The sequence below is a fragment of the Globicephala melas genome, chromosome 6 (genome assembly GCF_963455315.2).
Source record: "Globicephala melas chromosome 6, mGloMel1.2, whole genome shotgun sequence".
NCBI classification, from domain to species: Eukaryota; Metazoa; Chordata; class Mammalia; order Artiodactyla; family Delphinidae; genus Globicephala; species Globicephala melas.
Genome location: NC_083319.1, coordinates 943,343 through 968,269, shown reverse-complemented (window position 1 = coordinate 968,269; position 24,927 = coordinate 943,343). Strand labels below are relative to the sequence as shown.

Below are 24,927 nucleotides of genomic sequence, written 5' to 3'. Positions count from 1 at the left end.
GCTCCAGACGCGCAGGCTCAGTAGTTGTGGCTCACGGGCCCAGTTGCTCCGCGGCATGTGGGATTCCCCCAGACCAGGGCTTGAACCCGTGTCCCCAGCATTAGCAGGCGGATTCTCAACCACTGCGCCAGCCACCAGGGAAGCCCCAACTCATGCATTTTTAAAAATCCAAGGTATTATGCTCTATTACCGTGCTTTTATGCTCTACTATTGTTTTCATTCTCAGTCTACTCCCCAAGGAGCCTTTGTTCCTTTTAGTGGAGAATGGTATCTAGAAACCAAGATCTGGTTGCTAGGTGTGCTCACTGCTAGGGGATGTCATCGCTTCTGAGCCCTTTCAGAGCATAGCACGAGGACATTTAAAAGAATCATGAAATATCCACGTTAAATCTAACTCACGGGCCCCCCCCCCACTCTCCACCCGTGTGTCTCCCCTCTTCCCCGTCCGTACTGCTCCACCTATATTTCTCTCTCCTTTTTAATGCATAATAAAAGCAATGGCAGCAACACAACATGTGCCTGGCCTGCTGCTTTGTTCACTTCGTAGGGTGTGAAGTCACGACAGCCCTTTGAGACAGAATTAGTCCCATTTTAGGGACGAGGAAAACACCCAGCTCCAGGGGAGGGAGGGTCCAGAGAGGCCTGCCGCCAGAGCCCAAGGCCTGACTCTCAAGTGAGAGGGTCCGCGCTGCAGGGCACACGGACAGGGCGCCCAGCCCCGCTGCCTGCTGAGGGACAGGTGGCCAAGGAGCCTTGGCAGTCCCAGTGCACTTCCCCTCAGCCACCCCAGGGAGGTGGGAGGAAGCCCTTCTCCTTCCAGATGCCCATGCTCAGGGGACGCCCTGGGGTCACACGCACACGCACACACGTGGGCTCCCTGTTGGCATGCTGCCTCTTCTCTGTAACTGCTGGGACAGGGTTCACAGCAGGCGCTCCACAAACATTTATTACATGAAGGAAGAAACGAAGGAACCAGTGAATGGATAGGAGATATGACTTGCAGGACTGCGTAAGGAAGGAGTCCCTGTGGAGAATTATTTGTGCTCATCTCAGAGCATTAAACTCTCTCACCCGGTGGCTGCCAGCCCGACCTCTTGGCTCCCGAAGCAGGTCCCTTGCCCACCTGGCCGGGGCTCACCTGGAGAGGTGGTGTGGGGTGTGGGGTGACTTTCCCACGTGCCTACTGCCCCTGCCAAGTCCCTGCCCCCACCCCACCCCGGGCCCCCGTGGGGCTCACCTGGCGACGACTCTGATGTCAAAGCCGGGCTGGCACCAGGAGTCCATGAGGGCCAGCAGCCTCCGCTGGAGGTCGGGAAAGCCATCCACGTAGCGTTCCACGAGGTCTGCCTTGTCCTGGAGGAGCAGGGGGAGGCACATCTACGGGGAGACACACCTTCAGGCCGCAGCCCCACTGCACCCGAGACCGCGGACTCACTTCCAGCCCAGTGCAGGGAGTGGCCAGAGCGTCAGAACCAAGCGGCCTGGAGGCTGGTCCACGCAACCTGCCTCCCCGGGGAGCCTGGGGGCCCAACCGAGTGTCTGAGGACCTCGCGAAGCCCCACGCCCGGCTCACGGCCTGCGCCCCATGCTCTGCCCCTGCACACACACACAAGCCCCGCCGCTCCCCGGGCCCCGTCCCTGGGGGGCTCTGTGGTCACCCCATCTCCATCGGGAAGGATGAGAGGCTCCAAGACACAAGGGGGCTCCTGGAGGGGCCCCATTGTCCCCTTGTCTTCACCGAGCAGGGTGGGGTGGGCAGGATGGAGATCAACTACCGGCCATGGCCCTGCTGGCCCAGAAATGCCCATCACGGGCAAGACGGCACCAGCACGTGGCCTGGCGCAAGCTCACAAGACCCCCAAGCTGCCTGAGCCCTCAGGGAGGCCCCGAGGGAGCCCCTGGCCGTGGTGTTGGGCACTGGGACATACGGGCCACTCCCCTTGAAAGAACCAGCTCTCGACAAAGCCCCCTCCCAGTGGCCCCTGTGGAAGACCCCTCCTCACCTGCCTTCCCCTCCCCCAGGTGGTCACATAGGGCAGGCTGTCTGGAGCCCAGATTGGACAGAGGCCCATCTGCCAAACCAGGGCTCCAGGTGGGCGGTCCTTGTGGGAGCCCCCATTCTTGAGAACCCTTCCAGCCACCCCAGAGCAGAGAAGGAACGCCTGGTGAACTCCTGGCGATCGGCCACTTTCTGAGCACGTTACACCAATGCCTGCTGACCACACACAGGCCCTTGCTGGCCCCTCCCTTCCCCTAGTCCTGGACCCTCCTCACATGAGCAGGTAGTCACATGTGACCCCTGCCCTCCAGCGCCCTGGCCCCAGCCGTGTGGGGCGCAAAGCTCAGGGCTCAGTGGGAGGGACCCTCCCTACACCACATTTCTGGAGCCCTGGAGCTGGAAGCTACGCGGTTTGCATGAGAATGACCCTTACCTTCTCAACATCAAGATCTGCCTGCAGCCGCAGCTTTGCGCCCAGCACGATGGCCTGGGAAACAGAGGGACCAGATGACACTGGGCCTGGGGGACAGGCGGTGCCACAGGTGGGGGCTCCCGCCCTTCTGCAGCCCCCACTCCCACCCCGTCACCGCCCAGTCGCTGCAGGCACAGCCACGGGGCCGGAAACCAGGCAGTGCTCCAGCCTACAAGCCCCCCTGTGCCGAGCCAGGCCCCGCACGCGGTGGGGTGGGTGGAACGACCCCTGTGCCCTCCAGACTGGGGTGCGGCCTGGTCGGGGCCGCAAAGTGCGAGCTGAGCCAGGTGGCCTGGGTCCTGGCTTGCTGACGAGGGGTGGAGGACGCAGAGGGAGGGACAGAAGCCCCCGTCGCCTAGCCATGGGGCCTGGGCACGGCGCACGCCGCTCTCCCCACGTCTGCTCTTGCTGCCCCACTCCTCCCGGGAGCACCCCTCCCACAATTCACAGCGCCCGCAGCGAGGGCACTCTGTGCGCCCGGGAGGCCCGAGGGACTGCGGCGGCCCCGACACGCGGGGCTCCTTCAGGCCTCTGAGCCCTTTCCACAAGCCACACCACGTGCCCCAGTGACCAGGAGTCGTCGGATGGGGCAGGCTCGCTCCAGGTCCATGGCAGCGGGACCGGCGTGGTCGTGCATTGGGGGCACGCAGAGAGCTGCCCCAGGAGCCACAGAGCAAGAGGCTCTGAATCCCCCCACCCCCAGGCAGCCCCTCATATGGGGCAGTGGGCACGCTGGGCGGCCTGCCCTACACGGGGCGCACGACCCTCCCCCGACTCAGCAGAGGAAACGGCGCGGCCCTGGGCGCCCGCACGTAGCACAGGCCGCTCTGCTATTAATAATTTCCATACGTCGTGCTCCCATTATGAGCAAAAATAACTAGCCGGGCAGCCCGGCCCCGCCCCCTGCAGCTCACAGAAGGCCCAAAATAGCGGCCTGGGAAAGGCTGCTCCGGTGGAGGCCTGGACCGCGCGGCGGGGGCGCGGGGCTGGGGGGCCTCTCCCTGCGCGGCACTGACCCGGCGCCCCGCGGCCTGGCCGGTGTCCAGGAGCTCAGCCTCGGCCAGGCCCCAGGGGGCCCAGGGCCAGGGGAAGGGGGGTGCAGGGCTTGGGCGAGGGGGATAAAGCAGAAATGGGGGAGGGGCTGGGGCGGGGCCAGGGAAGGAGCCAGGGTTGAGGAGAGGGTGCAGGGCTTGGGGGAGGGGCCCAGGGCTGCGGGCAGGGCGCAGGTGCCACCACGTGGGGGCCTTCCTGGGCACCACTCCAGCCTCACAGGATGGCACCGACCTCTTCTGGACGGGAAACCCCCGAGAAGTTGAGGGAGATCCGGACCCTCATCCAAGAAGGCCAGAGTGCCCACACTGGCGGCCTCACACACTTTATTCAGAACCCGGGGTGGTCAGAACCCCGTCCCCAGTGTCCTGCATCTGCTGGACCCTTGCCTGGCTTCCAGGCTACTGAAGGGCCAACATCTGGACCTGGGCTTGGTCGGGCCATGCCACGGTCGGAGAAGGGGCCGTGGGAGGGACGACTGGGGGCCTGGGACCCTCCTACCCCCCAGATCAGGCCCTGGGCAGTGACCTGGGAGTGGGGAGGGGAGGGGGCAGCGAGGTGAGCCCCTTGCTTCTCACCACTCTGCTGGGCTGTCGGCCTCCATCGTCTGAGGATCCAGCTCCTCAACAGGCCCCCCCCCCGTCCCCCTCCCCATGAGGGGTGCACAGCCCTGGCCACAGGACGACACTGTCAGAGGGTTTGGGTCCCCTTCTCTCTGCCTGCTTCCTCCAGGGCAGCCAGCCTCTATCCAGGCCAGGCTGGAGCCTCTGTGCACCCAGGCTGCCCTCTTTTGGCCAGGCAGCCTGCGTGGACACTGAGGGGTGTGGCCAGAGCATCCAGGGCTGGAAGGCCATGGACACCCCCAGGGACAGTCTGGGAAGTGCCCTTGTCCTGCCCCCGCAGCCCTGGGGAGCTCCGTAGCCTGGAGGCTGGGGGGCACAAGACGAGGAGGGGGACCGTTTGGCCTCACCCGGCCACGGGAGGGCGCCCTAACTCCATCGGGGGCGGCCACGGTTACCTGGCAGCAGAACCTCCTCTAGGAAGCCCCCGGCCTGGACTCCACCTTGGATCTATTGGGCCTGGCTGAGAACTGGATTCTGGTCACTTCTCAGTCTGAGCTTCTGCTGAGGGGCCAGCAGGCCAGGCTGCCCACGGCTTACCACCGGTCACGTGGCCACGTGGGGGGCCCCGCGGATGCAGGAAGATCGCCTGCTGGCCCAGGTGCCTGCAACTGGCTCCAGACCCAGGCCGCGGAGCAGGCCCAATGGGAGGAGGGCAGTGGCCGGGACCTGCAGATGGACACTGCCCAGGGCTGGGCCCACCTGGCACCTTGTGGGCCTCCCTGACCTCCGCCCAGGAGGTTGAGAGCCAGCCGCCGAGAAGAGGGCTGCCCTGCAGCCGGGTCAGGGTGGGGCTGCAGGGACCTCTGACCAGACGGACCCCAGAGCTGCCGCTTTGGGGGAAAGTAACTGAGAAGACCAGAGGGGCTGGGGCGGTGACAGCGGGAAGAGCCCTGCACGGACGCCCGACTGCCCGCTCGGCCAACAGGGGGGCTGGGCAGGTGCCCAGACCCGGCGGCCGGGCCCCGGGACGGGCCTTCCGTCCTCGGCGGCTCAGCGCGGGCCTGGAGCCAAGGGGCTTTTTTTTTTTTTTAAAGCAAAGCTATCTTTTTACCTTGATAAGCTGTTTAAAAAATGTAAATAAAATAATGCAGCAGACAAAAGCAGGCATTCACGCGGCTGGGGCCGGCCGCCGCCCTCGACATGAAATATCGCAGCGCATTAAGTCGTGAGTCCCCGCTAATCCGAGCGGACAGGCCTGAAGGCGGCCCCTCGGCGGCGCGGCGGTGGGCACTGGAGCGTGCACTGCCTGCCGGGCCGCCCCGCTCGGGGACAATGGCCTTTCTTCGCACGAGGGGCCTGTGCGGGACAAGAGCCCCCTTTGTGTGCAAGTCTTGCCTCAGAGCGCAAGGGAGGCGCATTCGGCCGCCCAGACGCTCTTTGAAAGGCCTGAGCGTAACAGGAGACGCGACACACCAGCCCGCCTTCTGCCTCGGCGCCCGTTCAGCCCCGGCCGAGCCCCGAGCAGCCGGGCGCCCGGCCCCTGCGCCGCCATCGTGGCCGCGCAGCACATCCTCCACCTGGGCCTGGGCCGCACACCTCCGTTCCGACGGGCCTCCTCACCGGGAAGAGGGCCCCGTGTGGGGTGGGCCTGGGACCCGCCTGGGTGCCGGCCGCACCCCACGCCTGTTGGCACCCTGGCGCCAGAAACTTTGGGCCCCACGAGGCAGCGGGTAGGTGAGCCCGGAGGGAGCCTCTGGGCCCTGGGTGCTGGACTCACCACCCAGGGAGAGGGCACCTTTGAGCCGGGCGCCCGGGGCTGCCCCACCTCCCCTGCCCTGCAAGGGCATCGCGTGTCTCGCATCTCGGGGTGCGCGGAGCCCAGGGCCCCCTGCGCCTGCAGCACAGCTCAGAGCTTCGCTGACAGCGCCCCCTTGCTGCTCACCCGTGGGCCCCGCCGCTCCCGACCTCAGCCGCAGACGGGTCATCCGCGGTGAACACTGGGCCAGGACCCCAGAGCTCCCGCTGCATCTCAGAACCTTCCGGGCTTCAACGAGGACCGCTGCTGCTCACGAAGGACACTCAGCAAACCCACCGAGCTTCCAAAAGCCCCCAGTTCCCACCCAGAGACCTGCAGCCACTAAGCCCCACGTTTGCGCTCCTGGCCCAGCCCTGCCCACGACAAGGGAGCAAAACGCCCTCCCCCTCGGGCGGCCCCCAACCCACATGCGTCGCACACGCTGGGGACTCCTGACTGACGTGGCTGAGAATCTGCGCCCCAAGCCGGCACGATGCCCCACAACCGATCTTCTGAAAACCACAGGTGTGCCGGGGCCGGTCCCTGGGGTGGGAGCCAGCAGGGCCCTCGGGACGCAGACCCTCACAGGGTCACCACCACTGGCCCGACCCAGTCCGAGGGACCCAGCAAACAGGCAGGGGTGGGCACCACCCAGAGCGTGGCCCCCGGCTCTGGGGCAGGGCCGCACGACAGGTCCGGGAGGCCGAGCGCAGCCTACAGATGCCCGGCCACGTGCTCTGTTACCGACCAGGACTAGAGCACAGTGGCCAGTCCCCCGGCCTGGCGTGGTCGTGGCTTCAGGGCCCCCCACGCAGGGAGGGTCTGTCCTCATGGAGCAGCAGCTGGGCCCCAAGGGGCCTCGGCTCCCCTGCCCCCAGGCCAGCACAGGACCAAGTGACCTTTGGGTGAGTCTGGGCAGGGGCAGGAGAAGACAGAAGCGGGCCCCGGGTCTGATCTGGGCCCGGGGCACAGAGACTGCGGCTAGCTTCTCCCACACCCGCACTTCTCAGCCCCCCGGAGAGCAATTCTGGGAGTTAACAAAGGGAGCTGGGCCGCAGCCACGCGGGCTTCTGGGCCAGAGCTGGGCGTCCCCACGCTGCTGACCGAGGGGGAGAGGCCGGCGGGCACCTGGGGAGGAAGGGCCCTGAGCGTGGTGCAGACCAGGCAGGGTGTGGGGGGCTGTACCCAGCCTCTTTCTCAGTCGGTCAGCGCGAGGGGCTCCCAGGGCCGCCACACCAGGCACGAACCTGACATGGTCCCCAGAGCAGCTGGCCCCCAAAAGCCTGCACACCAGACATGAGGCCCCCTGCAAGGCCCCCCACGCTGGAGGGCAGAGGGGACACTTCTGGGCTCGGCACCTCGAGCCCCAGCCTGGCTCCTGCCCACCCCGCTGACCCACGTGGAGGCCCAGCCCGTGGACGAGAGGCCCAGAGCCACAGGGAGGGTCTCACTCACTTCTTTGAACTTGCCCTCCTGGTGCAGCCGGTGGACTTGAGCCAGCAGGGGGCTCCGGTCTGCGTCCTGCAGCTGGAAGATGCTGACCAGTGGCTCTATGAGGCCGGGGGGGCTCTCGGCGAGGAGCTTGACCGCACGGGCCTGCAGCTGCTTCAGCCCTGGGCTGCCCTGGAGGCCCCAGACCCAGCTTCAGTGGAGGCGGCAACCGGAGTCGCGGGGCCTGGTGCGGGTGGGGGGTTGGTGCTTGGGCAGGCCCAGTGCGGCCAGCACCTGGCAGCCCAGAGCCAGTGGGTGGACGCTGTGGGTGAGCAGGGGCTGGCTGGCAGGGGCACAAGCAAGGGAGCCGAGGTCGGCCCGGCGTGTGGCTCTCGGGAGGCCGAGAGCCCCCGACCACCGTGGGCGACCTCCACAGGCCACAGGGGCCCGGCCAGGTGCGCGTGGGAAGCCCGTGCCGAGGCCGGGACGGGCTGGGAAGGGGCAGGCTGTGGGCCGCGGGCAGGGCTCACCCGGGCCGGCCCCGGGCACAGCTGTGCCTGCAAGCAGCGCTTCAGCTCACGGGTGACCCAGGCCTCCAGGGAGGGGCCCTTCCCCCGCCAGCCCCGGCTGCTGTCCAGCATGTCCAGGAGGGCGGCGAGCGGGTCCTCCAGGGCGGCGAATCCCCTCTGGGCTTCCTCCCGGAGCTGTGGAGACACAAGGCCTCGCTGTGTTGAGTCCTCCTGCCGGCCTCCCCCACCCGCACGGAGCCGCCCACACCTTCCTGGTCCGCTGCACCCAGGCCGGGCACAGGGACCGTCCAGGCCAATGGTCCTGCAAAGGCTGGGGCTTGCTCCCCAGGCCAGACCCTGGGCGGAGCTCCTCTGTGCCCTGACCACCCGCGTGGCACGCATGGGACATGGCGCTGGCCCTTCAGAGACGGTGACAGGTCAGCAGGGCCCAGCAAGCAACAGGAGACGGAAAAAAGGAAAAAACCCCAACTGAAAAATGCCTTTTGTTTACTTTTCTACCTCCTGTGCTGGGAAGCTCTGGGGGACACGTAAGAGCTGCAAGACAGAGACAAGAACAGGTGTGTCCCCAACACCCACGTCCAGGGGGACAACATGCATCTCACCACCGTCTCTAGAGCAGCCGGGCGTCCTCTGCGTGACCAGCAGGGCCCTGTGCACGGCCAGCCCGCCACGCCCTGCCCGCTCCAGTGGTTCAGGTCACTGCGGCTCCCTTGACCGAGGACCTGCTGGGGTCCAGCCCAGGGAGGACCTGCAGGCGTCAAGTGTGAGCTCAGGGGGCCGAAGCCCTCGCACCCAAGGGCTCTCTGGAAGGGGCTGCCCTCGCTGTGGCTGTTGGAACTCACCTGAGATGGCCTCAAACAGACCCTGAGGACAGCTGTCACCCTCCAGGATGGATAGGCAAGGCCACACACACCTCTCAGGGGTCTGAAGGGCACCAGCCGGGGGCTGCGGTTCCCACAGAGCCTGGGGGCCCCCGTCCAGCACTGCCCGAGGAGGGGGCGGGGTCTCCATCAGCAGCACCACACCCCTTGCTTGGGAAAAGGAAAGGTCTAGAAGGACCCAGCTCTGGCCTTTGGATTAGGATTTATTTCCATGTGTGCTCAGGAGGTTGGTCCTGGGGACGGCCCTGGGGACCTGGCCCTCAGCCACCAGAGGGAAAAAGCTGCACTAAGGTGAGCTCACAATGAAAAACAACAGGACACACAAGGAACAATTCACCATGATGGTGACCGCAAGCAGGGTGATCAAAGCTCTAAGAGTAAAGAACAGTAAGGTACCGGTTTGGGGATGAAAATAGAATATAAATATGTCTAGAATTATAAAAGAAAAAAAAATCAAAACTAAGTAAAGAATAAGACGCAAGTGGCCCTGAGCGGTAGCTGCAGCCCTGGGGTGGAACTCACGCACCAGGTTTGGGCCCCAGGGGTTTACGTCTGGCCCCGTGTCGCCCTCCCGTGCTACCCCTGCCCTTGGCGTGGTGGGCTCAGCGTCCATGTCGACGATCCTCCGGACCCCTGGCTCTGAGACCCTGGCTGACCTCCTCTCTCCTTCCCTCCTGCCCTCTGGCCTCCCCTTCGTCTCCAGATTCCCTGTCCTGTCCGGTCCCTGAAAACTCCACGTGCTCTGCTGGGCTCCAGCTGCTCTCATGCGGCCGCCCCCTGGGTCCCTCTGCTGCTCCCTTGGCCCCCAGGACACTCTGGCTCATCTGCACCCTCGTCCTCAGGGCTCGAGCCACCGCATCTCCAGCTGCTGGCCCCTTGGTTATCACACACGTCTGAGCTTGGACTGCACAGCGTGGTGCCGGCTGCTCACAGGAACCCAGGACAAGCCCTGGTGAGCAAACGTGTGTCCCCTCCAGGCGGGAGCTTTCGCCAAGTAGGGAACTCGGAGTGTTTATATAACTAACCACAAAACAAGCCTGTCCTGTGCAAAAACCAAAACAGATGGACCGGGCTCCTTCACAGCCAGAAACAAACAGCTAAGCGACATCAAGACACAGCCCTGTGTTTCTCTGGAAATGTTGAAGGAGACACGGCGAAAATCAGAAAACAGGAAGGACGATGCACCCCTACACATCAAACCGGTGACGAACAGAACTCGGGGGGAAGGTGCGGCGTTAAATGCAGCATCGGAAACCAAGACTCCTGGAAACCGATGCCTTGGGCGTCCGGCTACCTGAAGGCTGAGATCAGCCCCGGGAAAGAGGCACAAGGCCGGGGGAGGGGCAGCGCTGCCGGGAGACGCGGGGGGTCAGGAACCGGGAGGGACCTCCGGCCGAAACCGTGGTGACGTGGAGGAAGCGGACGCTTCCCAGAGAAATAAATCCAGAGACAGACACTCTGCCCAGGAACAACCATTAGGGAGACCGCCCCCAGGCTTCATTTGCAGGCCCCCCACCCGTGCCCCGCCGCCCCCGGGGCAGCGCCCGGCTCGTCCTCAGGCTCTGCGGCCCTCTGGCTCCTGCCTTCAGTGAACAGGGATGGAGGGTCGAGCCGAGCTCACAAGCCGGCTCACCGTGACACCAGGGCAGAGGATACCACCTCGCAACGAGCCCGCTCCCAACTGGAAGGCTGAACAGCACCACAGCCCTGTTGCCTGAGTCTCACCCTCAAGCCACACGGCACGAAACTGGAAAATCAAAAAACGTTTGGCTTTTGCAAAAACTCTGGATTCTCCAGCTGATGGCTAGAGACGGCTGCTCTCAGGCCTGAGCGCAGGCAGTGGATGGGCCGCTATCTGCCCAAGGCCCCGCAGCTCAGCCGGGCGGGGAGCCCAGGCCTGTCCAGAGAGGAGGCCGGCTGCCGGCCCTCCTCCACCACGCAGCGCTGTGGAAGCCTGGAGTTTACCTGCTCCGGACGCCTGCCCGACCAGCCTGCCCCAGGTCTGGGTGCCCTGCCCACCCTCGGCGGGCAGCTGGAGGCCAGGCTGGCACGAGAGGATGTGGCCCTCTCCCTCCAGCCACGCGTGGGCCCGTCCTCCCCAGAGCCAGGGCAGCCTCCCTCGCCCTTTCCATGCCTCAAGGGAGCAAAGTGCAGGGAAGGAGCGGCCGAGGGCCAGTAACTGCACCACCCCCGGGGGCCGCGAGGCAGAGCTGTCCTCCTGGCACAGGTCACGGCAGGACACGGTCTGGGCAGTGGCAGCTGCCACTGCAGGACCCCCAAGTGGCCGTGGAAGACCCTGGCAGCCTCCCCGCCAGAGCTCCTCCCGCCGGACCACACGCATCCCCCCCGCTGTCCAGGCGGGCTGTCCTGCTGCCCCTCTGGGAGAGGGGGCAGCGGGCGAGGCCCGGCAGGTGCCCCGCACTGCCCGGAAGTTGGTGGTGGGCACAGGCCCTCCCTGCCTGCTCTGAGCGTCCAGCAGGCCTCGTCCCACGGCTCCAATCCCATGCACCCCCCAGAACATTCCGACACGGCAGCCTGCTGAGGCTGGCGGCCAGGTGCCCACACCCCGAGGGCTCACCTGTCCCAGCTCCCGAGTGGACCACAGCGTCTGCAGGGTCTGCAGGAACAGCAGCGGGTCCCGGCCTGAGGGGACAAGACAAGGGCCGAGGAGGGGCTGAGGGGCAGGCGGGGGCCGAGGCCTGGGGGCTCCCACAGACGCTGCCCAGCGCTCACGGCCCCTTGTGCCCTCTCTGCCCCTTCCCCAGGACCGTGGCCCCGCCACCCAGCAGGGCTGCTTCCCGCAGTGCCCACCGGGGTGGGCTTCCCCTGACAGCTCAGGGAGCCTGGCCTCAGATTTAAGCCGCGGTGGGTTCAGAGTGGCCGTGTGAGTGGGGAAGGGGCGTCGGCCGCCGGGGCTAAGTCAGCAGTACTGACCTGGCCCCCCACGGGCAAGGCCCGCCCAGCGGGGTACGCCGCCCACAAACCCATCCACCACCCACCATGTCTGGCCTCTGGCCCCTGCCGAGGCCCCGAGGTGGTTCCAGCCTCTGTCTCCCCCGTCTCCCCTCTGCCCTGTCCCGGCCCCGGGTGAGCCCCATGCAGGCTGGCCACTCCCCAAAGCTTCCCCACCCCCATGGCCGCTGCTCCCTGAAGCCGCTGTCCCTGCTGCAGAACGGGGCGTGGAGTCATGACACAGGTGCCACTCAGCCCGGTGCTGGCCGGGACAGGGGAGGTCGGGGTCACCCTCCTGCTGGAAAAGGGTCGGCGCCCTCAGGCGAGATCCAAGGCCAGTGCCAAGGAGAGCTCGCTGGCCTGGAAAGGTCGCTGCTGCCAGCTCTTGGCTTGCGAAAGAAAGCTGTTTCCGAGGCCAGGGGACCAGGGACCCAGCTCCGAGGTGCCCATGGCCACCAGCGCCCCCTGGCTGCGGGCCCGCCCCTGGGCCTCAGGCTCCCTGCACTCCAGGCGGGGCTCCCTCCTCCCCAGCGCCTCACTGCAGCCCTGCCAGCCTCAGCAGCACCTCCCCGGCCTAACCCACTCCCCCACCCCCGCTCCCTGGCAGCCCGAGCCTTGAGGCCCAGCCCCTCCTTGCCTTGCGAGTTCTGCTTCAAAGGCCCAGGCGCTGTAACCTTTCCAGCCCCGCTGAGAAATTACAGACAAACCTTCCGGTTCTTTTTTTTTTTAAGCTGAATGACCGCACTGTATGTATGTATTTATTTACCTGGCTGCGCCGGGTCTTAGTTGCGGCATGCATGCGGGATCTAGCTCCCTGACCAGGGATCGAACCCGGGCCCCCTGCATTGGGAGCGCGGAGTCTTAGCCTTCTGGTCCTTTTGTTCAGAACCGGCAGGCGCCAAGGCCCAGAGCCCAGGGAGGACTGGAAGGAAAGCAGCCAAGGGGGGTCTGGGCTCCCAGCGTGTCCCCGACCCCAGCCCAGGGAGTGGGAGAAGCCCCTGGCACTTAGCCAGGACCTCGGCCACACCTCGCACATGGTGGGGGTCGGGGTCAGGGGTCAGGACCCCAGCCATGCCCTCACATGGTGTGGGTCGGGGTCAGGCGTCAGAGTCAGGACCTGATCATCAGTGCACACACTGGGGCAGGGGAGGCCACTAACAGACTCTCCTGGCCAAATCTGGGGGATCAGGAGCCCAGGTGGCTTCACCTGCGAACCTACCCAAGAATCAGGGGGACGACGGCAACCTTCTGGCTCCATGCAGGAGGCGGGACGGAGGGAAAGGCTGGGGACCTGAGCCACACCCTGGGGGACAGCCCCCGAGCACACGGGCTCAGGGACCCGGGAGAGACGCCCGTGTACACCACAGGAGGGTCCGTCCCAGAAAGCAAGGCTGGCTGGACAACTGAAGGTCCATCAGCCTGGTTCGCTAGTGAAATAAAGGACGGAAGTCACATGATGCTCTCAATAGATGCAGAACAAGCACCTCTTAAGGGAGAGTTCTAGTTATAATTTAAGAAATAACTCAGCAAACTAGAAGAGAAGGGACTTCCTTAGCCAGACAAAAGGCGCCTATAAACCCTCAGCGAACACAGAACTCAATGCTGAAAGCTTTCCCTAAGACGCAAACACCAGGAGGATGCCCACTGTGCATTCGACGCCAGTGCAGAGCGGCAAGAAGGAAAAATTAAGGCCACAGAACTTAGAAAGGAAAAAATAAAAGCATCAGCACTCTGACCAATAAACTCTGGTCCCTCCAGACGATGGAATATTATTCAGCACTAAAAAGACATGAGCCATCAAGCCATGAGAAGACAGGGAGGAAACTTAAATGCCGATTACTAAGTGAGAGAAGCCAATCGGAAAAGGCTGCAGACTACGTTCGTAGTATGATTCCAACTCTATGACGCTCTGGAAAAGGCAGAACTATGGGGTCAGTATGAAGATGAGGAGTTGCCGGGGGCTTGGGGGAGGGAGGATGAACAGGAGAGCATGGGGGGTTCAGGGCAGTGAAACTACTCTGTGAACCTTCAGTAGTAGATAACATGTCACTCTGCATCGTCCAAACCCACAGAACGTACAACGCCAAGAGTGAGCCCCAAGGTAGACTACGGACTTTGGGTGATGATGGCGTGTCCAGGCAGGTCCCTCACTCGTCACAAGTGTCCCATCTGGTAGGGATGGTGATAACGGGGGAGGTGGTGCATGTGGGAGGGGCAGGGGTAGATGGGAAATCTCCACGTTCTTCTCCATTTTGCTGTGAACCGAAAACTGCTCTAAAAAATAAAGTCTTTAAAAATAAAAACAATACCCCAAAACGTCGTTTCGCACTGAACAAATGATTCATTTTTTAGAAAGCAATGAAGAATCTAAAGACAAGTATTAGAATTACTCAATGGACTTATTTCAGCATGGATGGTGAACACAAGGACAGTATTAAGAAATCCATTGTTGGGGCTTCCCTGGTGGTCCACTGGTTAGGGCTCTGCACTTCCATTGCAGGGGGCCCGGGTTCAATCCCTGGTTGGGGAACTAGGATCCCTCAAGCCACTTGGGTGCGGCCAAAAAAAAAAAAAAAGAAGTCCACTGTTCCCTCCATACTAGCGACAGACAGAAATGAACATTTAAAAAATATCAGGTACAGTAACATAAGAAATTTCAAATTTCTTGGGATAAATGTAACAAAAGAAGTTCATGCAAAAAATATAAAATGTCACTGAGAGGGGCTTCCCTGGTGGCTCAGTGGTTAAGAACCTGCCTGCCAGTGCAGGGGACACGGGTTCGAGCCCTGGTCTGGGAAGATCCCACATGCTGCGGAGCAACTAAGCCCGTGCGCCTAAACTACTGAGCCTGTGCTCTAGAACCTGCGAGCCACAACTGCTGAGCTCGTATGCCACAACTACTGAGCCCACAGGCCACAAGTACTGAGCCCACAAGCCACAACTACTGAAGCCCGCGCGCCTAGAGCCCGTGCTCCGTAACAAGAGAAGCCACCGCAATGAGAAGCCCGCACACCGCAACGAAGAGGAGCCCCTGCTCGCCGCAACTAGAGAAAGCCTGTGTGCAGCGACGAAGACCCAACACAGCCAAAAATAAATAAATTTAAAAAAAAACGTCACTGAGAACAAAATTAAAAGGCCTGATTCAGGACGGGCTATACCGTATAATCAGTAATATGCAAGTTGTCAATTCTCCCCAAATTAATCAGCAGACCCCACACTCTAACCCAAACAGTAGCAGTGTGAGTGGGTGCGGGGGGACTATCTTAACAACCACAGGGAAACCACAGGACCGCCCCACCCAGGCCAGAGCCACAGGGGTTAAGGCTGAGCGTGTGGCCCAGGGAGGGGGGACTTGGAGCCGGAACTGGGCCTGCATGGGCCAGGGTGTGCGGCCAGGGTGGGAAACGGCATAACCTTATTGAAAACACTGGGATGTCACCCCCATCTCACACCTACAGAAAACCCACCAGGGGCTGTAGGTCTCACTGTGAAGACAGATCAACAGAGCCTCCGCAGGGCACCTGCACAATACCTCGATGACCTCGGGACACGGTTAAGTCAAGAATTCCTACCAAAAGAAAGGGCCTAGCAGGCGCCAGCCAGAGGTCTCCCTCTTCCCCACTGGGCTCTGCAGACCACGCCCAGTGCAAGGAAAGTCTGACAGGGTCAGGCTGGGCCAGGCTGCTCTCTGTTCACGGCTCCCCCAGGCCCAGTGCCCTTTTGGGTCCAAGCCACAGGCCAGGCTGCACCCTCGGTCACTCACACCCTCGGCCTTCAAGCCGCTGCCCAAGCGCCGCTGACCCGCCGGCCTGGCCCCCTCACCTGACACTGCACGTGGGATGTGGGTTTGCTGTCTGTCCCCTCCCGATGCTGCCAGCTCCCGGCGGTGACCATGTTGGCCCTGTTCAAGGCCGTGGCCCAGGCCTTGAGGGACACTCTATAGTGACTGCTGGACGTGCCAAGGCCAGACTTGCACACGCAGACAAGGTCACCAGCTTCCGTGGCCATGGGCAGACACCCGGGAAGCCCAAGTTGGAGCTGGAGGGGCCCCGGGGCCGGTGTGAACGTGGGCCCGGGCCTGAGTGCAGCAGGCACCAAAGGCCGGCACAAGGAGGACTCATCGAGCACGGGGTGCCCGGCCCGGGGCCACCCTGCCAGCCGAGAGTGGGCCAGTCCCGCTCCCTCGACACAGGGATGCACCACAGGAGGCCGGGCTGAGCTAGGAGGGCGGGCACGGGGGCCTTCCGTACACAGCGTGGACATCAGCCGTGGCTGCAGCCTGGCCACCGCTGCCACCTCCCCAGCCTGGGCCCGGGACTGGGCCACCCTGATATCCTGGACCTGCTGGCCAGGGGTGGCCAGACGGCAGGTCAGGGGCGGCAGGGCAGGTGGCCTCTGGCCTGGTACCTGCCCCCTGACACCGCCCCAGGAGCACGTGGGTGAGGGCGGGCGGGCAGCAGTGTGTCCAGAGGACACTGAAGCTCAAGCTCAAGAATCAAACTTCGGGGCCTCCCCGGTGGCGCAGGGGTTAAGAATCCAATCCCAGTGCCGGGGACGCGGGTTCGAGCCCCGGTCCGGGAAGATCCCACATGCCGCGGAGCAGCTGAGCCCGGGCGCCACAACGACTGAGCCTGCGCTCTAGAGCCCGCGAGCCACAACTACGGAGCCCGCGTGCTGCTCCTACCGAAGCCTGTGCGCCTGGAGCCCGTGCTCCGCAACAAGAGAAGCCACCACAATGAGAAGCCCGTGCACCACAGAGAAGAGCAACCCCCGCTCGCCGCAACTAGAGAAAGCCCGCACGCAGCAATGAAGACCCAGCGCAGCCAAAGATACACAAATAAATTAAAAAAAAAAAAAAAAAGCACTGCTGAAGACAGAAGAATAGAGAGAAAGGCAACGGGCCCCAAACAAGTGGTTCATCTCTCAGGATCCCAGATTCTGTGGGTCAGGAATTTAGACGGGCTCCTCCCCAGGGCCTCAGGCACACACCCGAGCCCGGCTCCCAGGGCAAGGCCTCGGGAAGCACCACTCAAGGGCAGAAGCAGACCCCACCTTGTGGGAAGGCGTTGTGAGCCCCCAGTCCTGCCTGACACTGGGATGAGATGGCGTCAGATGCTCTTTGGCCAACCATAAATGTCATGAAATCCAGTAAAAACAGCAACGGATTTCTGCAGAAGCAAGCAAGCTATCCTGACGTCTACATGGAAAATAAACAAGAAACGAGAGAGAAGCAACGAGAGGTTTAGTCCTGCCGGATGCAGCAGGTCATAAAACCACCGCCACCAGATAGCGTGATGCCGCAGGTGAACAGAGCAGAAAGCCGGGGAGACTCCACCCGTGGGGAGCTCAGTGTTGCTGCGTGTCCCAGTGGTCCTCCAGGACGGACTGGACCCATTCCTCACCTCTCCCAGCAAAATAAATTCCACCGGGTCAAAGACTAACGAGGATCACAGCTAACGCCTCCACAGCCCACACGCAGGCAGTCTTTCATTCACAGATGGAGCTAAGCATAGGGCAACAACTATTTTTCTCAGGTAAGGAAACAGAAAGGTCACACAGCCAGGAAGGTGGGTGCTGTGTCGCCTGTTTTCACAGCCTCCCTCAGGTCACAGCCCAAGGATGGTTCCACAGCCCCAGGGGCTGGGGGGCCCCCCACCCCAGCCCTGACACAGGGAGGGCCAGGCCTGGAGGTTCCGGGTACTGCACGAGCCTGTGAGGGGTGGCGGGGCGGGGACGGGGCTTCCTGGAGGGTCGTGCCTGCCCCTCCCTCCATGCTGAGAAGTGATTCAGCTCTGTCTGCCTGACTTTCGAATTTCCCAAGGAAGGGGGATCCACTGCTGCCCGAGACCCTGGGACCTGCTGGACTTCAGCCCGCAGCTTTTCTGATTCAGGTACACTTGCTCATCCAAAGGCCACGATTTCAGGAGAAAACCAATTTTTGAGCCCAGCTGACTTCTCAGTTGGGGAATGTTTTCTTGTTCCCAGGAGAGGGGAGGACGGGAGGGAAGGGCCACAGGTCTTCCCCGGCCTGTCCCTTCCCCTCTTGCCCCCAGCATCAGGACAGGCGGGGGAGGGTGGCATCCAGATGGTCCAGGACAAGCCGAGGCCCTGGGGCCTCAGGTGTCAGAGTCCGGAGGCCACAGGTGAGGAGGGTCCTGCTCTTGGCAAAACCAGCAGAGGCGCCAGAAGCATCCTGGGGGAGGTACCCAGATCCTGGTGGAGAGATGCCCACTGAAGAGGGCTTCCCTGGCCTGCGGTCACTCACAGCAGGCCAGGGGCTGTGTCTGATCCCCAGTCCCAACAGGGTGGTGTCAGGTCCTGAAGACTCTGCACACTGGGGACAGATGGGGAAAAGCACGGTCTGAAGGTCTGGGGAATCTTGAGCAGAAAACGAGCCCATTGTGGGCGGCTGAGGGTGCCTGGGCAGCCCCCCGGAGACTCCGCTTGGAGCAGGCTGTGTGCACCTGCGGAGGACCCCACAGGAGACGGGGGGCCGACGCCACAGCCTCTCGGGACCCTGGGGTGGGTGGCAGAGGCTGGGAAGAGGCCCCAGGTTCCCCACCACCTGCAAGAAGGGGCAGCACTTTGTCACTTACTGGGGGCCCCCCTCCCACCCCTGCGCCCACCAGAGGTCCCCAGCCCGGCACAGGGGCGGCCCCCAGGGTGCCGGGGCCGTCAGGGAGGGGCGCCCCACTCTCCAACCGGACACCCGATCCCAGCCTGGGAGGAGCCCCTCCTCCTCCAGCCTTGGTCTCCCCTTCCACGTCACCACCTGTCCTTGGTGGGGTGAGATCAGGCTTCACGTGGCCCCGCGTCTGCCCTGCCCACGACACTCACCAAACGCAGGAGACACTCAGAAAGAAAGCCTCCCGGAGCCCACAGACACCACCGCGAGGAGTTCGGGGCTCCCGGAGGAGAAACGGAAGGCAGAGCCTCCGCTCTCTTGGGGCCAGGGACCATGTGGGATCCCGGGGCTCCCAAGCTGGAAGCGCCAGTCTGGGGCCCTCACTCTTCAGACACCTCCCAGCCCCCCCGTCCTCTCTCCCTCTTGGCAGGACTGATAAGATGCCTTGTGTCCGCACTTGGTGTGGGGCGCAGAGCCAGGCTCCAGAGAGAACCCCGCCATTCCCACCAGCCCCCTGCACCCAGCTTCACCCACACTTCAGTGTGGGCTCCCTGAAGTGTCCGTCCAGTCATGGCCAACCCTCGGTGTCAGACATGAAGCAAGTGGCCAGGAGGCGGTCCACTGCAGGACCACGAGGCCACATTTCCCAGGGCAAAGGGAGGTGCCCGCCCGCGGCCCTCAGGACAGGAAGGCCGTGGCAGCAGCCACCTGCCTGCTCCCGTCCACACCTGAGGCCGCTCCACACGTCCCAGGCCCCTAGAAAGCCACATCGCCTGGACGCCTCCCACCTGGGGTCCCTGCCCGGTGCACACGCATGCACCTGTACACAGATCCCACACACACCCACCCCATGCCCAGCCCTGACAAGTGCAGCCAGGCTGGACCTGGGCCGTGCGGGGTGCAGACTCACCCATGGGGACACACTCACCACCAGCTGGGTCACCAGCAGTGTCACCAGCAGCAGGCTCTCCGGCGGCATCTCTGGCAGGGTCTCCGGCGTCCATCCTCAGGGGAAGGCAGGGAGCTGCTCAAGGGACCAGTGGAGAGGGACAGTTAGGCTGCAGGTTCCACACAGAAGGGAACGGGCCCTGACAGGCAGCCACGCAGGGCCCACTTCTGTGCTTGGGGTGGGGGTGGGGGCTCAGGTGGCCTCGGCTTCCCCGGCTGGACCCAGGATACTCAGCACTAACCTCAGGGGTGGACCCACCATGGGGACCCCTGAGCCAGCCCACACGGGCACACCCAGCTCCAAATCATCCAGGCTGGCCACAAAGTGGTACCATTCCCAGGCGGCCAACAGGGTCCTGCCAACGTGTATTTTATACAAGACACTTTTCCACATTTACGGAGCTGGTCTAGTTTTTCCTCATTTGCGGTGTGATTTATGTCACGGTGACACACACGGCACCTCCTGTGTAAACCCGAGTCCTGACACAGGCCTGGAGGGGCGAGCCCTTGGGGCTTTCTCCTCCCCAACTCCCACACGCTTTTAGCTATGCTGTTGGACATTTACATTCACATTTCTCACTAACACGCTGATACGGTTGTTTCCTGAGTGTCCAGTCTTACACCTGACTGACCAAGCTCAAGGTGAGAATTCACTGTCACGCCCCAGCCCCCCAAACCCCGACAGCCCCTGAAACAGCTCTCCGAGCGTCTTCTGCTGACACGCTATCTGCAGGAGACAGGAGCAGAGCAGGGCTGAGCTGGGTGAACTCCGGATACTTTCCTGCCTTGTTCAGTTTGCTCCAAACTTGTGCTCTGGCCATGCAGACTGACTGGTGTCAGACCGGCCCTCCCACTGCAGACAACGTCCACCGGACACGTTTTAGGCGGCCGACTTCTGGACAATAGGCTGTGCACGACGGGTGATGCCCAGGCTGGGGGGCCCAGGGATGGGCCGGCTCCCAGCTGGGGGCGACCTCCCAGCTAAGATCATGACCCGGAACCTGGTGAGCAGAGCATCCCTCCGGTGGAGGAGGAGGCCGCGCATCTGCGAGCCAGGGCACCAGCTGGAGGGGTCATTCAGGGCCAGAAGTGCAGGTGAGCAATGCAGGATCCCCAGGGCTCCCAGAGGCAGCTGTCCCCAGGCCGAGAGTTCGACAGGGGCACTAACAGTCAAGCAATGCTGCACACTCTGGGCTCCAGCCCAGTGACGGTGGCGAGTTAGCCCTGCCCCAGACCAACTCTGCCAAAATCTAAAACCAAGTCCCAATAAAATCCGTGGAACAGGGCTTCCCTGGTGCCACAGTGGTTAAGAATCTGCCTGCCAATGCAGGGAGCACGGGTTCGAGCCCTGCTCCGGGAAGATCCCACATGCCACGGAGCCAACTAAGCTCGTGTGCCACAACTACTGAGCCTGTGTGCCACAACTACTGAGCCCACGTGCCATAACTACTGAAACCTGCGCGCCTAAAGCCCGTGCTCCACAACAAGAGAAGCCACCGCGATGAGAAGCCCGCGCACTGCAAGGAAGGGTAGCCCCCGCTCGCCGCAACTAGAGAAAGCCCCCGCGCAGCAACGAAGACCCAACGCAGCCAGTAAACAAAAGAAATAAAAAAATCCATGGAACACTCTGTATGTTGAGTCCCACTAAGATAAAGATCCACCCTAACAAAATGTCAAGCCGTGCCCCCCAGTTCAAGGTAATCAGCTAGAAATGAACTGTTCACTAGAACAAAGGTCAACATTCTTCAGCGGAAGGTAACAATCCAGTCTCTACAGTGTAACATTTACAATGTTCAGTACATGATATAAAAGTCACAAGACCTGCAAATAGGAGGAAAATATGACCCACACTCAAGGGGAGAGAAATACAGAAGAGCACATAGTGGAAAGCAACTCCAAGGCAGCTCACAGGTTGGATTTAGCAAAGACTTTAACACAACTATTGTAACTGTGCAAAGAATGAGTGAAAAACATGTTCAAAAAGTTAAAGGGAAATATGGTCTTAAATGAGTAAACAGAGAGGTACAAACGGAAATTACATGAAACTACATAAGAGAACTAAATGGCAGTTCTCCAATAAAAAGTATAATAACTGAAACGCAAAACCCACTGATTGGGCTTGGCCGCAGACTGGAGACGGCAGATTACAGAGTCAGTGAGTCTGAAGACCGATCAACGGAAATTATCCTATCTACAAAACGGGGGGAAAGATTGAAGAAAAAATAACGCGACCTCTTCCCTGCTGGATTTCCTGCAAGGCCATCATTAACAGGACTCTGACAGCACCCTAACACCTCCCCAGGATGTTCAGACAAGCCTGCAAGTCTGCCCTTGCTCCCAGAGACACCCCTTCTCGAGCCTCTGCCCGCCCGCCTCAATCCGGATGGCTGCTCTCTAGCCTGGCGGCACAGCTGCTGCACTAGGACTCCCTCCCCATCTTCTCTCCTGGTGCATCCGGCATTTCCTGATTTGTAAGCCTTCATGTTTCTCAGTTTTCCTCCTGGTGCTAGAGGAACACATTCTCCACGAGTTTCGTGAGAAGAACTCAAGGGAGGGGCATTTGACCGGTCTTTGTTTGTCTGGAAATGTCTTCGCTGGGCACTAAGCCTCGGCTGGAAGGCTGGCTGTGCACGGGCTGCAGGTGAGAGGCCGTCCCCAGGTATGTGATGGTGACGGTCCTTCCAGCTGCTGACGTTGGTGCTGAGAGCTCTGAACCACCTGACGCCCGACCGTAGGTAGGACACTGCTCTTCTCCTCCTGGGGGACCTTCCCCTGACAGCATCCAGGTGTCAGCAGGACAGACGGATGGGGCAGGACCCCCTAGGCGTGCTCATGTCCTTCAGTCCTGGGAAACGTCCTCCTGGACGTCACTGTGGGTAACGGGCCTGGAAGACCAGTCTGTCTGTCTGTAGGGAAGGAATCCTCCCTTCCCCACCTAGGGTCTCAGTCCCCACCCACGCAGACCTCCCCAAGGCCCTGTTTCCAGCCTGGAGCCTCCCCGGCTCTGCAGCCAGGCTCTGCCAGCCCTCAGCCGTGGGCTCTGCTTTCCCAGCCTGCAAGACCCCTCTTCCCTCCTCTCTGCCTTCAAGCACTTTTGGTTTTCCTAATGTCTTTACTGCCATTTTAATGGACCTCGAGTGGGGCAGGTAATCCGGCCCCTGTGCACAGGCACCCCGCCCCTTGCCGGGACCTAACCCCAGATGGTCCTTCCCACCTCCCACCCCAAATCTGACCCAACCCCGGGGGGCCTGCCACTCCCGGAGGCTGTGTCTCTAAACAGAGACCCATCCCCACCGCACACCCTCTTTGGGTGGCCGGGGGGGCGCACCATCCTCCCAGCTGCCGAGTTCCCGCCAGGGAAGGGAGTGCAGCACCCCGAGCTGGTCTCTGGGCCCTTCTGCTGGCGGTGCTGTCCCAGGGCGCGTGACCGCAGCTGTCCCGTCCACACCGAGGCCCCAGCCAGGGCACTCCGCAGGGAGGAGCACTGTCCCTGCGTGCTTGTCCCGCACAAAGCAGAGGTGCCACTCACGCCCCTCACGGCCGCTGTCCCGCGAAGCCCGCCCGGTCACAGTCTCTGACGGGTCCAATGTCTGTCCCTCTTCTGCAGGCCCTTTGCTGGGGGTCCCAGAGCAGCAGTGGGCGCTGAGGGGTGGTCCAACTCCACGGCCCGCTGACGGGCCTCCGTGACCACACCCCGCCTCTCCGGGGCCCATCTGGCCGGGGCAGGGGGTGACCCTTGGGCCGGCGGAGGGTTCCCAACAGGGGGAGCTGCAAATGGCCCAGGCCCCGTGGGCCCCTCCCCGGGGAGGTGCCGGGAGCCCGGCCTGTTTCTTCCCCTGTCTTCCTGTCCTTCAGCCCAACAGTCAGGCCTCACCCAGGCCCAGTCCCCGTGGGGTCAGCTCACAGCATCACTGAGGCCTCAGCAAGGCTGAGCGCTCGTCCAGCTGGGCTGGCTCCACGGGGTCAACACCGTTGCTGGCCGCCTCTGGAGCCCCTGGCCATTCGCGGCACACAGCTGTGTCCAGATCCATCCAACCACCAGCCAGCCCGCCAAGCAAGCAGCAAACCCCGGGCCAGCGAGCTCCCGGCGGGGCTGGGGCCTGCATCCCTACGCGAGGCCAGGGTAGGGGCCGGGGCTCTCCCGGGTGCAGCGTTCTGGCTCGGCACCCTTTCCTGTCTCCCACCCGAGAACACGGGGCCAAGCACCCACCTCCCACGCGAGGGGTTAAGAGCAATTGGGTTGTTTAAATAAACCCCAAAGGGCGCCGGGGGCTTCTGAAAGGGTCTCCTGCCCTCCTCGTTCCTCCCAGCACGGGGCGGCCCGAGGGACATTCCTTCTTGAGAAGGCGGAGGCTTTATTTCTGCGGGGTGAACGTCCTGCCCACCCCGCTGTGTCAGGCCCCCGCAGGAGGAGCCCCAGCCCAGCAGTGCGCCCACTCCCTGGCGGTCACGCTCTTTCCACCCGAGCCGCTCGGGTTGCTGTCCCTGAGCTCACCGCCCTGATGGCCTCCTTCCCGCTGCAGCCGTCCACTTTGCTGGTCAGCCCAGGAAGGGGGCAAATGGCCAGTGGCTCTTTCACGGGAGGGTGCTTTTCCCTAACCCTCTCCATTAGGGGAGTCCCTGCTGCAGGCGGGCTTCCACCTCCCTGTTGGCACCACTCTCCCCCTTTCAGGGGCACAGTGGCCAGCGCCTGGCCACTCGGAGGCAGCTGATTGGCTGGGGCCTCAGGCCGGCCCCAGGTCAGGTGGACAGAGCCAGACCCTCCTTGGGAAAGGACTGAGGCCATCGAAACTCGGCTCTGGTCTGTCCCTGAGCCCTGGAATCTGAAATCAATCTACAACCAGCCACAGCAACTAAGCCCAATGTGCTTCTGAGATTGAAAACTGCTGACAACGACCAAGTTCAAGTTCACCCCACTGCAGACTTTAAAAATTGACCTCACTTTAAAATGAAAAAGTCTGCCTGGAGCCCAAATGGTCTTTAGCCGGAATCGTGGTGCTGGGTCTGCGGCGCGTGCCGAGGCGAACGGGTCTTCCCAGGGACAGGAGCTCCCGGAGGCCCCGCGGTGAGCGCCACCTGGCAGTTTTCAAACTTTCCTTAAATCAGAGTCACCAAATACAACTTGTTTAGCGTTGTGACTTTTGCTGAAAGGGGCTAAGCAGAGCCAAATCCCTGCAAGGAGCCCCGGCACACGACCAGATCTCCACTCACCCCAGAGGCTCCTGCTTCCCCAGCTCCACTCCCTACCTGAGCAGGAAGCCCCCAGCCCAGCAGCAAACCCACCTAGAAACAGACTCAAACCCCAGGAAGCGCGCAGGGGGGTTCCCGGAGAGACACACCTTGCAGGTCGGACCGCCTCCTCCTGAGAGCTGGGACCTACCTGGGAGCCTCCCGGGCGTCTACCAGAAGCCTACCTGTAAACCTACCTGGGCGTCTACCTGAGAGCTACCTGGGACCCTACCTGAGAGCTACTTAGCAACCTACCTAAGAGCCACCTGGGAGATGGCCTGGCCTGCTACAGGTTCTGGGGTGATCAGGGTGCCCAGATGTGCCTGCCCCATGTCCACCAGCCTCCTGCTTGGCACACTGACCAACCTGGCCCAACGCAGATGCCTCCTGGATGCCACCCCTCAGCCAGGCCCAAGGGGATCCAGCAGGCCCAGTAGGGGAAAGAGGACACC

General features: G+C 62.6%; 1 protein-coding gene across 12 annotated transcripts in view; it reads right to left on the bottom strand.

The window, feature by feature from the left end:
* EXD3 (exonuclease 3'-5' domain containing 3) overlaps positions 1-24,927 on the bottom strand; it is a 77,282-nt gene that overhangs the window by 42,593 nt on the left and 9,762 nt on the right. For 3 of the 12 annotated variants that reach the window (XR_009564203.1, XR_009564204.1, XM_060300084.1), the window contains exons 1-6: positions 8,683-11,269; positions 8,443-8,588; positions 7,841-8,014; positions 7,335-7,502; positions 2,433-2,486; positions 1,238-1,377 (exon numbers count right to left, since the gene is read on the bottom strand). Coding sequence is in view for 9 of the 12 variants with exons in the window: in XM_060300084.1 (XP_060156067.1) it covers positions 1,238-1,377; positions 2,433-2,486; positions 7,335-7,502; positions 7,841-8,014; positions 8,443-8,588; positions 8,683-8,851 (851 nt within the window). In the remaining 3 variants the exon portion in view is untranslated. Of the gene's footprint in view, positions 1-1,237; positions 1,378-2,432; positions 2,487-7,334; positions 7,503-7,840; positions 8,015-8,442; positions 8,589-8,682; positions 11,272-11,299; positions 11,365-19,208; positions 19,323-23,741; positions 23,878-24,927 lie in introns of those variants that run through there. The other 9 variants (XM_060300080.1, XM_060300081.1, XR_009564202.1 and 6 more) reach the window with 9 other exon arrangements.